We start from the raw sequence: 13,375 nt of genomic DNA, 5'->3' as shown, positions 1-13,375 counted from the left end.
TTGTAATGTAGTTGGCGCAGAAGTGACTCGAGAAACGTTTCGGCAAATTTTAAAAATGGTAAGGTTGAGAGATAGTTAAGGCGCGGGTGGCACAACGGAGAAAGAAGTATTCGAGCAGAGGAATCTGCCGGGCTGGGACAGTGCAGTCGGCGGGCGCGTTACTGTCACTGTCTGGCGAGGAGGAAATGCAGGTTGCGGAGCAGAACAACAGATGTCGCGCCAAGCGCGTTGCCATAGTTTACATGTTCTTCTACGGGCGCGAAGCACAAAAATCGTAATGTGATCGAATATATTGTGGAAATTGCTGATCTCTTTCTCTAAAATAAATAAATAGAAGGTCAGGGCATTTTAATGCCGGGAAGTGCAGCAGCTATTAATAAATACTGCCCTAGTTACAAGCCGTACCGCCCTTGAAACGAAGCACTAGAAGAAATCCCGGAGCAGACTACGTCTGCCGACGCCGCCTTTCTGCCACGAGTGGTTCACTCTCGCGGGTGAGTTCTCAGATTTGCGCTCACTTTTCGTGTACCACAGGCAGGGCGGAGAAGGTAGGACAGTCTGAATATGAACTAATGGCATCGAGGATAAGAACCATCATTCACTGAAACTGATCACACCTAGATTCTCAACCCGCGTGTTGTTTTGTACGTTTCGCATTCTAGAAAAATCAAAGCCCAATCGTGTTACAACGATGTTTTCTTACGACAACGAAGCGAAGATTTCTTGCACCGCGAACCGACTCCAATGAAAGTTCAGTCGCGCGAGGGATTCGTCGGCGTCGTCAGCCCATGACGGCAGCCGGCTATGCACTGGCTGACGTTGAACCGGCGCGCCTTTTCCCTTTGGCGCCTCGCGAAAGAGGGCGCGTCGGTGCCGTGCCCGGCGCCGTGACTTTATCGCGCCGCCGGAGCAAGTTGCACTTCCTCAATAATTCTTGTTCCGTGGGTGTCACTGTGGGGAACTGAATCTAGTGGCACAATTTTGAATTGATTCAAGTGACTTGATCTCTGATGAGTGACTGTTTTCACCCAGCTGGGGCATATTGTGTTCTGTTGAGAATTCTCTCCTTGCTGCAAGTTATAGCCATCTTACGGAAACCGCAACAAAAATATGGAAATATAAAACCGCAAAAAAGAAAATGCCACGGCCCGAACGTCGTGTTCACAATGATTTAAAAACAGGTCATAGCCAATTCAACTCACAACGTTACGCGGTCGCTAAAGACGTCGGAGCAATTGCGATGCTTTGAATCACATGCACCACCAAAACATGAGCGCGTTTCTCAGATGAGATTTTACAGAACCTTGAGAACCATATGTGGCGGGTGGAAATCGGTCTTTAATATTGAACCTGCAAAATCACGTTATTCATATATTACCCACCTTTTTTAGGGGATATCTGTATACATCAGATGTTTGTCTATTACGGTTCCGTGGCGCCTTTTAATACCCATGAGCTCTATTATCGTGTTTGTTCTTATGTCCTTTTATGCTTTTAATGACACCCTAGTTCTGTGTTGAACACTAAGAAAAAAATGCCTAACATAGCTCTAAGGTAATTAAAATTATGTTTTTAAAATCTGAGAACAAATTAACTAAACAGTGATTCTGATGAGTTCAAATCTGGAAGCTTCCATCGACCCCTTACTTGTTCTAGATGATAATAAAAAGCACGTTTGTGCCTACGAAACTCCAGCAATTGAATTGACCGGGTCCTCAATGCTGCACTCCGATTTCGCTTTTATATCACCCGCCGCGGTGGCTCAGTGGCTAAGGCGTTGCGCTGCTGAGCACGAGGTCGCGGGTTCGATTCCCGGCCGCGGCGGCCGCTTTTTTGATGGAGGCGAAAAGCAAAAACGCCCGTGTGTACGAGATTTCGGCGCACGATAAAGATCCCCAGGTGGTCAAAATTAATCCGGAGCCCTCCACTACGGCGCGCCTCATCGCCTGCGTTGCGTCGGCGCGTTAAACCCCACAATCAATCAATCAATTCGCTTTTATATGACAAAACTACGTATTATTCCCCCTTCTTTCCTAAAAATATCACAGCCTTCCGTGAATGGTGAAGACCATGCACCACCATGGGCATAAACAGCGCAATACGCCTTAATACTCAACCATATTAAAACTCCCCTAATAAAGATTGTGCAGAAACGATTTAAATCTTCGCGCAAATAAAATCATCTAACCACAAGTATTGCAAATTTTCTATCAGTGTATATAGTAAACCCGAACTAAATATTCACCCAGTCTTGAGAAAATATTGACAGAAAATCATAGACATAGCGTGCAAACTTGTGCACCTGCATTACATGAAACGCACATATTATATTAGATATATTTCGTTGGACTTTGTGGTGCCCATGATTGACACCTTGGTAAACCCCACATTTTCTTATAGACAAAAGAATTGCTGTTTATGGTTGCTTGTCGGCTACCTCCGAACTACAGGTGGCAACATACCAACCACTCTCGCAATAGAGGGTCCGACCCGTTAAAATAACACAAGCAATAAACAGAACACGCTACCTTGATTCGTCAAAAAGACGATAAAAATGGCTTAGGCTTAACTCTTTTAAAGCTAGTTATCTGAAGCGAAAGCAAAGAGCACGCACACAGTGTTTCTCGAAAGTTCTCCTTCGCTCCGGATTTCGCAGCCTCCTAAAAGACAATATCTACGGGATACTTGGATTCATCCTTTCGCTTTCACTGAAGACATGGAGGACGAGTGGCTGTGCGGTACGAGCATACAGACCAGCCGGTGTACCATAGATGGCAAGACTGAGAAACCAAGCATCTACAAAGAAGCCGGCAATGCACCGCTTTCGAATGCTTGCATAGTATTTCTCTAGCCCTCCTTCCTGTGAACTCAGTCCGCCCAGTGGTTTCATAGATCTGTCGTTAAATGTTCGCCTAATCACGTGGTTCGCTTGCGCTCAACCGCAGAGACGCAGCAGCAAATGCTGGATGATAAGGAACGCGCGAAGCAGCCGTTTTAATCTCACCGAGCTTTGTGGTACCACAGCGGCGACCCTCTGATCGAGCGAAGCGATAAGAAGGCGCAGCATGGCAGAAAGGAAGACGAAACTTGCGCGTATGCGGCTGAAGGTCGTTACGACCCAATGAATCACCTTGAAAGATGTAGAATAGTAGAGCTTTCGCTTTCAAAAACAACAAATAATGTTACTCCCACCTGTAACAATAGGAGCGGGTTTGGAGGTGCATGTAAATATGACCATGCCTCGGGTGTAACTTGAAAGCAAGCAAGTGTTCACTGGTCTTACAAAGGGACCCACACATGAGGTTAAGTAAGGTCTATTAATTTATCGTATAAAATACACAAAGATAAACACAGAAATGAAGTTAGAAGACGCACCAGACTGAACAGGTTTTTTTATCAAGTTACGCCCAAAAATTCTGTTACGGAGTTCCTCTTTGTGACATGATCTTCAGCTTGAGATGATCCCAGGCGCTAATACCCCAAGTGTCCAACTACATTTTCCGCCCAATGCAGCTTGTGCTCTAAGCCAGGCACACTAGCCAACACTTCACTGCAGTGAGCACATAGCGCCATTCAACCTTTACCCCCTCCCTAAGCTGTGGGTGAACGTGGTCACTGGCCACCCCTGAACATCCAGCAGCTTGTGGCATCCAGTACATCCGTAATCCGGTCATCAGTTCGATTCCCGGACTAGGAAACCACTTCTACTTCAAGGCTCATTAAAGTGAGCAACTGCACTAAGTGCTACCCCTGACGTTCTTTTAGCAGTAGAAACATTTGTAATCGCTTATTAACCTGAATAAGTCTTCCACATATCAGGTTGAGGGTTAAGAAGCAGTCGATGACCTTAGACAGAAAGTTCAAGTGAGCGCTGCCATCTGTGCTCTTCATACCAACCTATACACACAATCGGCGATCACGTTCAACATCCAGCAGGCCCCCGCGTATAACTCCGTACTTCGAAGTACCTAAGTAATAGCACCGCCAGACATATAATGAGAATCGCTGCCTGGTCAAGTTTTTATAAGCTTGGAAATTTGTTGTATGAAATCTGTCGATGCTTCTATTCGTATCTAGTGACCTCACCGCATGTTTTAAAATATAGACACGGCGCTCACAGTTCTATAGGACTTGTTGGTAACGCGGCCAACGTAGCCACACTTTCTTACCGAATATTTGTTAACTGCTCCACTGCACTTGCGTCTCCATCGCTTTCGTTTGTTCGTATTGGGGAGGGAAATTTCTTCGAAAAGCAGACCACTAGCACACGCGATAGTTCCCCACGATCACTGTCATGCGCGACTGGGGTGAACCTGTTCTACTGAAGGGCTGTCACACACATGTGCTACGGGGCACGCACTCTCCTAGCTTTTATTCTAGTGCTGGCAGCGTCCGGAAGCAGCGAGTGGTATACAGCCGGCACCTACTCTGCAGGTCAAAGTTTAAATGGCATACGAATTGAACTGTTTTCACAACTCAACAGGGACAAATTAGCGGTGGCATGCACTCGAAGCGTGGGTCCACGTCGATCCCCACCTATGCGTTGTATTCGCGTGTTTTTTAGTTTTTGTAGGGATGTGCAGCGCTCACAGACTTTGCTCTCAAAGTGCAGAAGGCGACATGAAGCGGCGGTGCTAGAAGCAACGGCGTCACGTGCATGGCTCAAAAAACAATGACTATCATTGGGGCCCCACAAAGGGGAAGGGGGAACCCCACAGTGGAGGCCCGCGGGTTGGTATAAGGGGAATTAGTGGTATCAGTGGTATTAGTGTTGGCCAAGAGCCTACCAACACACCACTGGAGTTCCACATTGTATGGATCACTGCTCGAGATTGAAGTTGGAAGCGGGCGTTTGCTGCTTGTTGTTGGCGTCGTAGGTGTTTGACAGTGCAGTAATGTGATTTTTGTGGACCCCTAAGGGGCATGGAAGCTGCATACGGCCAGCGCAGGAGAAAAACAGCTAAATAGGATTAGTAACGCCAAATTGTTGGAACCGTGCAATAAACAACAAGCAGAAACTTGATGAAATAAATGTGTTTGATCTACTCCCAATTTGTAGAAAAAGAACACACAAACACAGAAGGCAAGTGCGCAAGCTCTTGAAGCTACAAATTCTTTATTTGCAGTTTCTGTTTATGCCACATGTACGGAGCGATGGGGTGACCTTGCATGTTTGCCGTCGGCTTTGCAGGTTTTCAACTTGTCAAGAATGTGTAGTCTTTATATGGCATGCCAAGTACGCGCCAGAGTGGCGCCAGAGTGGCATGCCAAGTGGCGCCAGACCACGCTATAATAAAATTTCATATACCTGACGCGCCCCCTTGCAGTTTTTGCAAATGGTGGGAGAGTCAACGCCATTACTTGGGTTTGATGACTTCGTCTTTAGCCTTATCGTATATTCGCGCCAGGTATAATCGGTGTAAAATCTCCCAGAAATCAACCAACTTTCCTAAGTGACATTCACCGAAGATTTACCAGGGGCCAACATTGGCTAATCATGCAAACACAACTACTCAGATTTTAAGAGGCAACACGTTCGCTTATCCCCGAGAGTTTCTGAAGCACAGAAAACAAAATTTCAAGTCCACACCTGGTAGAATCTTTGTCACTGCGTGTTAAACTACATGCACAAACCCCTGGGTTCTTTGTTCTGGCCAAGAAGGAGTGTTGTGTGAACTGCTGACATTTCAGCTCAACTCTCCTAATAACAGACCCAGGGCAATCATGCAAAACTTACTGGCAACAAGAGCAACATTTCCCCTCTAAACAAGGTTTTCACTTTCCTAAAAAAATTACATTTGAAGACCTGTTCCTGGCATGTTTTTGCTAGGGTGAAGGTCATCCCACGTCATGTGTTGTGTCTAAGGGAATCGCGTTAACCTGCACAGGCATGACAGTTGGACATCTAGCCGCCCACTTATGCGTATGGTTCAAGTCATCACTCACACAATGAACCATCAGTAACCGCACACTCCACGTTGTTCCCGAACCGCGAATCGTTTTTTACCGCATTCGTAGCCTTCAGGTTAGACTCCAGCGCTGCAGTAGTAAGTGATTTTGTATTTCTTGCTTTTTCAGCGTTTGTATCACTACAGCACCTGAGGAGAAACTCACTCATGGCTAAGAGCCCCTTTCACCAATACTGAAGAATTTCCTGCGGCAGTAGGTACTAAACCTAAGAAAACTACACTTTGTCTCTGTCCTGGCCTAAAGAACATTTTCAGACCTTAGTCAACCGCTGGATACTGGTATATTGAGAAAGGAGAAAAACATTCTGAAGTCACATTGGGGTTCATTACCGCGTTGTACTACCCTGCCTACTTTCGACTCCTCAATAAATGGTTAACCCTTTGCTCTCCCTTAGTACTTCACATGCGTTTGTTGAGGATACGCTCCCTGAGGACGATTTTCATAGAAGATGAAATTGCAGGTTTTGGTAAGCCTTGTGATCTTTTCGAAATTCTGATGTAGGTTACATTCTAATCGAAACACGTCCGCCTCTCGAAGTTTCCTTAGTTTCTCAGATACGATTACAAATAACAAAGCGTATATTACGACACACCAGCGAGACATGCTACAGACTGGTTATGATGGTTGCCTCTGAACCATCAGATCAATTCATAGAAGCGACTAATGCACTTTGTTTTTTAAGTGCTTGCTAAACGTGTACACAGTCAAACACAACTAAACTATTTAAGGAAGAAATTTATACCTTTCATTAAATTTGGCGCCTATTGCAGCGCAACGTTTGAGATTTTCACATTGATGCAACCTAGAGAAACGTTATATCCGGCAGCGAGCGCGATGCTTCGACGCGTTGTTTAGGCCTAAGTCCGAAGGGAGCTCTGGGTTTTCTCAGTCTTCTGTCAGCTTCCAGGACTTCTGAACTAATGAATACATGCATTCTTTGCGCACATGCCGCGGCGTTTCAAAAGTTTTAGAAAATTTGGAACACGAGTTTACAGAGTTCGACCCCTGGTGGCCGGTGTTGGACAATACGTCTGAAACCTGTGTTCAGGACACTTTTTTACGAAAGTGATAATGATCATTATTATGTTTTAATAACGGAAGGCGAATGAGGGCAAAGAGCACCAGCATATGATTAGGTAAAAGGAATCCGTTGAAAACTTGTTTGAGCTTGCAACCTTTATCTCCTGTTCAGTGATGTTCCGTCCGGGCAAGGAAACGTCCCATTAGCACGTTCAGAGATTCCCTATTTTGTAGCATTTGTCTCCGCAGGTTTCTCAAACATTCCCTGCAATTTAACATGTATTCTCGTTTCGTGACTGATAGTTGTTTACAAGGAGTCCTATTCGGTTTTGCGGTAGCTAGCGCTACCCGTGTCAACTTGTCCAGTTTTTTCCGCACCGAGATGCCCTGCAGAGAATCAAATGTTAGCGTTAAATCTACTACTTCTTCGGCTTAGCTGCATTTTACTATGCATTTGATGTTTTGTAGTAAGCATCATGCATACTTTGCACCCTAGTTTTAAGTTCAAACTGGCGATATGAAGAGGAACGAGACATTGCTGGGTAATTTAGGATACTTAGCTATGCACCAGGATTGCGAAGGCACGCCGGGACTAAAAGCACGATGACCAAGGTGCACCCGAAATACTTGTTTTACAGTGCGCAGTAGTACATGCGAACAGGTTTCAGGCCTTCAGCAGCAGCTGCTTCACGCAGTACTATATCTTTCTAAATGAGTATTCTTTTCTTTATGCTCCCTCTTGGTTTATAATGTGGATTTGAAGAGTCTGAGATGCTTACGGGTTGCACAAGCATGCCTGTCCATATTTGATCATAGATCCGTATGAGTGTTACGAAATTTTAAAAGAAAAAGCAACAAAAGACGCGAAGCCTGGTTTGCTGACATTATTTTTCCTTTTTGCTGCACGACTCTAAGAATTCCCTGCATCTATAATATATTCCATTTTTCTCTTTTCACCAAAATTACAGCTAAAAAGACTCCGAAAAACAGAAAGTTCCCCGCACGGAACATCACTGCTTCTGTTTGTGTCCTGCGTGGTACGGATTAGACCCCGTACCACGCAGGGTATACCACCCCGTGCGTACCCCATACCCCGTACTACGCAGGACACTCAAGACATGCGTGTTGCTTTTCCTACACCTCCAATTTGCTTAGTAGCAAAAACAGCGTTCTACAATTATTTAGGTCGCATGTTTGATTTCCTGCCACTGTGTTTTTTTTCTGGGTTGAAGCGAATGGTCGAAGTCGTCATTTGATAGATATTTAGCGGCACATGTAGTATCTAAAGTAATTGAAGCTTGCCCAGCTTACCAGTACAACGCAACCCTTAATTGAAAAGCACTTTGAGCACGTGAAATCCGCACTTGAATATTGCTTTTGCCGTGTACAAGCCAGTTCTAAGTGATGTGGTGTTGTGTAGCATGGAGCACGTGAAATGAAACATGAGCCTGTTACTTTTAAGTAGAGCAACTCTCTCTCGTTCACACTGTGGTCCCTGGAGGCGTTTGCGAACGGTTGAAGAGCACAATGTCCAGCCGCTCTATGCAACGGCCTGCCCATATGCATGGCAATCCATCGTGACAGGCATGTCGATGAACACGTAGTTTGCCGTCACATTCGCAAATCGGGCGGCTTCTATGAGGTCTTGGTGGCACTCTCTATTGACGTGGAAATTGCACGCTAAAAATTTCCAGATTGGTGTAACTACATCTTGCAGAAACCTTTGCCAGGTTCCTTGGGGATAAGCCACAACCTCCAAATAAATGAGGCGACCACCCTAAAAGAAACAAAAGCAGAGGTGTACTATTAGTAGGAAAATATCAATGGAAAAGAGTTTATTACTTTTTACCAGTAAGTTATCCCCGGTAAAGTAGGTAATATGGAAAAAGATATTTTCGGTTTATCACCTCCTCACCACAGGGAAATTCTCTTTCTATCTATAATATATTTGTCGTTTTGCACTTCTAAAACCTTAGGTATTGTCCTAAAATTAGGAATAATTTGTGACGTGTTGAAGGCGAGAACTGTTTATACGTTGTCTAAGTGACGCAGTCAGAATTATCAGAAACTGACATATTAAAAGTTATATTAATCCTTGCATTGGTCTCATCAGGACGAGATGTTCTGAAAGGAATAATCAGAGTCAGCGCGTCTGCCGCATGAGTGGAAATATAAACAATGGAAAGTGTTATCACATAGACGGCGGTAAAAAGCTAATTTATTTGACGATTTAAAACCAAAGGGTTCCAAACAAGGTTAGGCCCAGCGTAATGCGAAGCGTAATAGGTTGGTCGGGGAATGAAACCTGGAAACACGGATCGCGTAAATCTGCCACTATATACTACAGGAAGTTACAATTAGGTTGTAAGGTAATTGGTGCGCAAAGTTGCATACCGCAGTCACATGTGGGCATAGCCTATGGGTCCCATTGTCTGTGCATGATTTCGGCTGTTCATTGATATTGGAAAAAATGGGGACCGTAAGCTGAACGCTTCTAGGACACCTTGTTTGTAACAGCACTTCGTAAGTGGATAGCAAATGCGGAGAAAGAATGTCGCTGAAATTTCATGCACCGCATGAAGCCTGCATGAATATCGTCTATACGGCGAACAATCTGCGATTACAATGGGTTGTCAGTTAATCTAAGAAAAAGCAATAGTTCGTTATCGGTACGCAGAAGCGTAGAAAAAATTATTCGTTTCTTGATTACCTCTACAACAAAGATGGGCGAAGAGAATAGGAATCAAGTCCCAGAAGAATATGCCAGCGGGTTGGTGGAAGAAACAGTTTTCATTGCGAGTTTAATGAATTATACTGTCTGACGTATTTAAAGATAGCAAGCCCGATAAATAAATCGTAAACTCTGCAATAAATTTAAAAATAAAATCAGTTTTTATGTTTTCGAGAACACCAGTTCTACGTTAAATTATTAGTTCTACGTTTTTGATACACGGTCAATATTTTAACTCCTAGTTCCACATGTGGTCCAATAATTAGGATACCTAATTCAGTAAAAGTAAGAATAAATTGGTAATAAAAAGAGCATACCTTGACCAGTAGTCTCTTCGACTCCCTAATCACTTTTAGCGGGTCCTGTACACTACAAAATATGTAGATAAGCAAAACCACGTCGAACTTCCCTTCGAGCTCGCCCATATCTTCTCCGTAGCATTGAACCCAGCGCTCGAGCTCAATCTGGAAAAACAAGAATCGTTTAAAAATATCCTTCATTTAGTGCTATCGTCAGCGCTAACGTAAGGCGCTGTGCGGGAATTATTGTTTGCACCAGCGCGCTTCGATCTCACGACCCCACATGTCTGCGTCCTGGCAGTGAATCACCTTCTTTCACCCCAAGTATGAATTGATACTTATTTTTTTTATTTATTTATGTATTTATAATACCCCTAAAGGCCCTCGTCAGAGGGTATTACATAGAGGGGCTACATGAGCAAAAGTACAAACAGTGAACGTCAAAAACAAAAAAAGCAAAAGAGGATACAATTTCAAATTAAATACAGACTAAGGTTGAGGTATATGTTATAACAAGTAATTGGTAAATACAGCAAATATAGAGAAAAGAATAGGCAACAAATCAGTAGGAAACAAATCAGTAGCCTTTTACTCTTCGGGAGACGCATGCATTGCTATCGTAAGAGCTCACCTTGCACATGGTGTCCACCTGGAAGGACATCTTTCCTTCACCGTAAGCATTGTTTGGGAACTATCATTTTTGTTAAAGAAACTAGCCGAGATGGCGTGAAAAACGCTCACACTGAACGTGTCCTGCACAGAGAAGGCTACCAAATTGTTGGTCAGGCAACAAAGCTGTGATGGCCAAGAAATGGTGATTCGTATTACGGCTTCGCCAAAAAAATCACGCTGCAGATACAGGATTTTCAGGCATTGTGGGGACGTTTGGAGGCACAGTTGGGTGTAATTCGAACTCCCCAGTCGAGTGTTTGAACGGTTAAAATATATTGAACATAATTCAACGTCCATGCAAAAGCAATGCATCACCGGCTGACAGCACGCTGTCAAAGGTAAGTGTACGAATAGATGTATTCGACGAATTTGTGAATGCTATTTCTTTACAGCGACTAGCCACTTTAAACGAAAGAAAAAAATAGATAGAAACGCTTTGTTCATTTCACAAGGAACAAACACTTCGCGCCAATGTATAACAATTGAACTAATTAAGAATGCCCAAATCTGCGCTCTCACCTTGGGATTTTTTCTTAGTTCCTCTTGAAACAAAGGTTGAAATTCCCGGTTGGGATCAACGTTTGTGTACTTCAAAGGACGCTTGATGTATTTCAAGTTGGCTCCAGTTCCAGCACCAACCTCTAGTACTCGCAATGCACCCTGTATCTTCAGCTCCGGGTCGTGTGACTCGAGTTCATTGAGGACACTGAGTGCCGCCCGGCGAGTCTTTCCAAAAGAATCCGCCCATATGAGGTCGACGAACTTGTAGAAGAAGACGAAATACTTTTCTCGCAGCTTGTGAGAGGCCAACAGTGGCAACAGGAACACGAGGCCGAAGTACCAATATGAGAGCATCCACAACCAGCCCAGGATGGGCGTGACTACGGGCATCAGTTTTGGCCGGTAAGAAGAAATCATTCTGGTTGCCTTCTCGCACACTGAAATTAAAATAGCAAGAAATGGTGAAGCTAAACGCAGCAAAAGTGGGTGTGGGTGCCAAAACTTGATGTGGCTGCACAAACATTAATTGGATGTCGTGATTCATAGTTACGTGCGAGCAGTTAAGCAATGAAAAGTAACCTACCGTATTTACTCAAGTAATGATCGCACTTTTTTTTTGTCCAAAAATATGATGCAAAGTTAGGGGTGCGATCATTATGCGAGGTAAAGTATTCAGGGAAACGCTTCAGCGCAGAAAATGCGAGTTGCAGGTCAGAATGTTTACGATAAGTCTCATGAACACAATAAACATAATAATAACGCCACTGACCACCGAATGACCACCGAGTGATGCAAAATGCAGTGTTTTCATTACGAAACTCGCCGAAATTACCGAACGCGCCGGAACGAGTTTGCTGTGAGGTGAGAACAGGTCGACGAATAAGTGGCTGCTGCTGTCACACTGTGGGCCATCAAGACACGGCTGCCGACGCAGTAAGCCTAGCGCGTATTTTTATATGTTTTGTGAGTACATTATGTGCATTTAGTGAGAGTTTCTTCCGCACCAATAATGAACTCACGCTTGCCGATATCGCTAATATCATCAAGTCCGCGGCAATAACGTAGCCATGTCCGCTTTGAAAGAGGAGGAAACTAACGTAAGCACGACCATCGTCGTCTAGAGTTTGCACACATACGACACATGGCTGCGGCAAGTTCAGGGTGTGATCATTGCGGCGGAAATAAAAAAAAGTCGTATTTTGGTGACGAACTTGAGGGGTGCGATCACTACGGGAGTGCGATCATTCTGCGAGTAAATACGGTAATATTTGTGACAGGTTATACATACAGGTTGTACGGCTGTGATAGGTGATACTTTTATACATAACAGGCTAACATAGGCGAAACGTTTTGGCGAGCACGGTATTGAGCAGAAAAGATTTCTGGTCAGAATATTTGGCTCTTGCTTGAAAGAGATCACTGTGCGCGGTAATGATTATCAGAATCATTGCAGAATTTATACCATTATAGAAATCCCAATCCTTTTAAAACGTGACCACGTTCGTTCAAGCCGGAACGTCTTCGTCGTTACTGTCTTTTTCGGGCGCCGCTCTCGCGCATAACCTTAACAATGTATGATTTACTCGTTGGATTGACGCACCGCAAAAGCGAACATGGTGTCAATCTTACGTGGCTATTTTCAAATAAATTTAAGTGATTTTAGCCCATAATTCATGATGCAGTTGTAGCCCCAAGCCAGAGTGTAAGTGGCAGCGACGTGCGTAGGCAAACGAGCGCGCTCACCCACCGGAGGGCTCGTGCTCTCCTGGAATCAGCAATAGGTAGGTTGGTAACAAACCTGTTTGACTCCGCAGTCTCGTCTTATGCTTCAACGCCGGCGTGACATACGTTCTCCAGTTCTCAATGAAGGGTTCAACATTAACAAATTGTCGTCCGCTGTCAATGCATGACCATGTACAGGGGGAGCACGACAACAGAAAACGGCTTTTACTATTTTTTGTTCTAAACAATAGCAAAACATATAAGTATAATTATCCGCCAAGACGATACTTTTATCATGCCAGTTTTGATTCCCTTTTCATGAAAGCGCACTTTACAGTGAAGTTGTAATTTTCACGTACTTCTCGTCGGCTCTGAATACATGTGCTTTTTCGGTAGGGAAAGGGACAGCCTTATGTTTGCCCTCTAGAAGAAAAGTCCAGTACTTCCCAATAAATTTAGC

The 13,375-nt window shown here is 44.2% G+C and overlaps 1 protein-coding gene across 1 annotated transcript in view; it reads right to left on the bottom strand.

The window, feature by feature from the left end:
• Window positions 1-9,099: 9,099 nt before the first annotated feature.
• The window catches only part of LOC144153410 (thiol S-methyltransferase TMT1B-like), a 32,755-nt gene continuing 28,479 nt past the window's right edge, over window positions 9,100-13,375 (bottom strand). Inside the window, exons 2-4 of the mRNA XM_077685058.1 lie at window positions 11,212-11,630; window positions 10,039-10,185; window positions 9,100-9,114 (exon numbers count right to left, since the gene is read on the bottom strand). Coding sequence (XP_077541184.1) covers window positions 9,100-9,114; window positions 10,039-10,185; window positions 11,212-11,610 — 561 coding nt within the window. The 5' untranslated portion in view covers window positions 11,611-11,630. The remainder of the gene's footprint in view (window positions 9,115-10,038; window positions 10,186-11,211; window positions 11,631-13,375) is intronic.

The sequence above is a fragment of the Haemaphysalis longicornis genome, unplaced genomic scaffold (genome assembly GCF_048455015.1).
Source record: "Haemaphysalis longicornis isolate Haplotype H1 unplaced genomic scaffold, Haemaphysalis longicornis Haplotype H1 scaffold_9, whole genome shotgun sequence".
Classification (NCBI taxonomy): Eukaryota; Metazoa; Arthropoda; class Arachnida; order Ixodida; family Ixodidae; genus Haemaphysalis; species Haemaphysalis longicornis.
The sequence above is the reverse complement of the archived record's forward strand: the minus strand, read 5'-3'. Positions and strand labels throughout refer to the sequence as shown.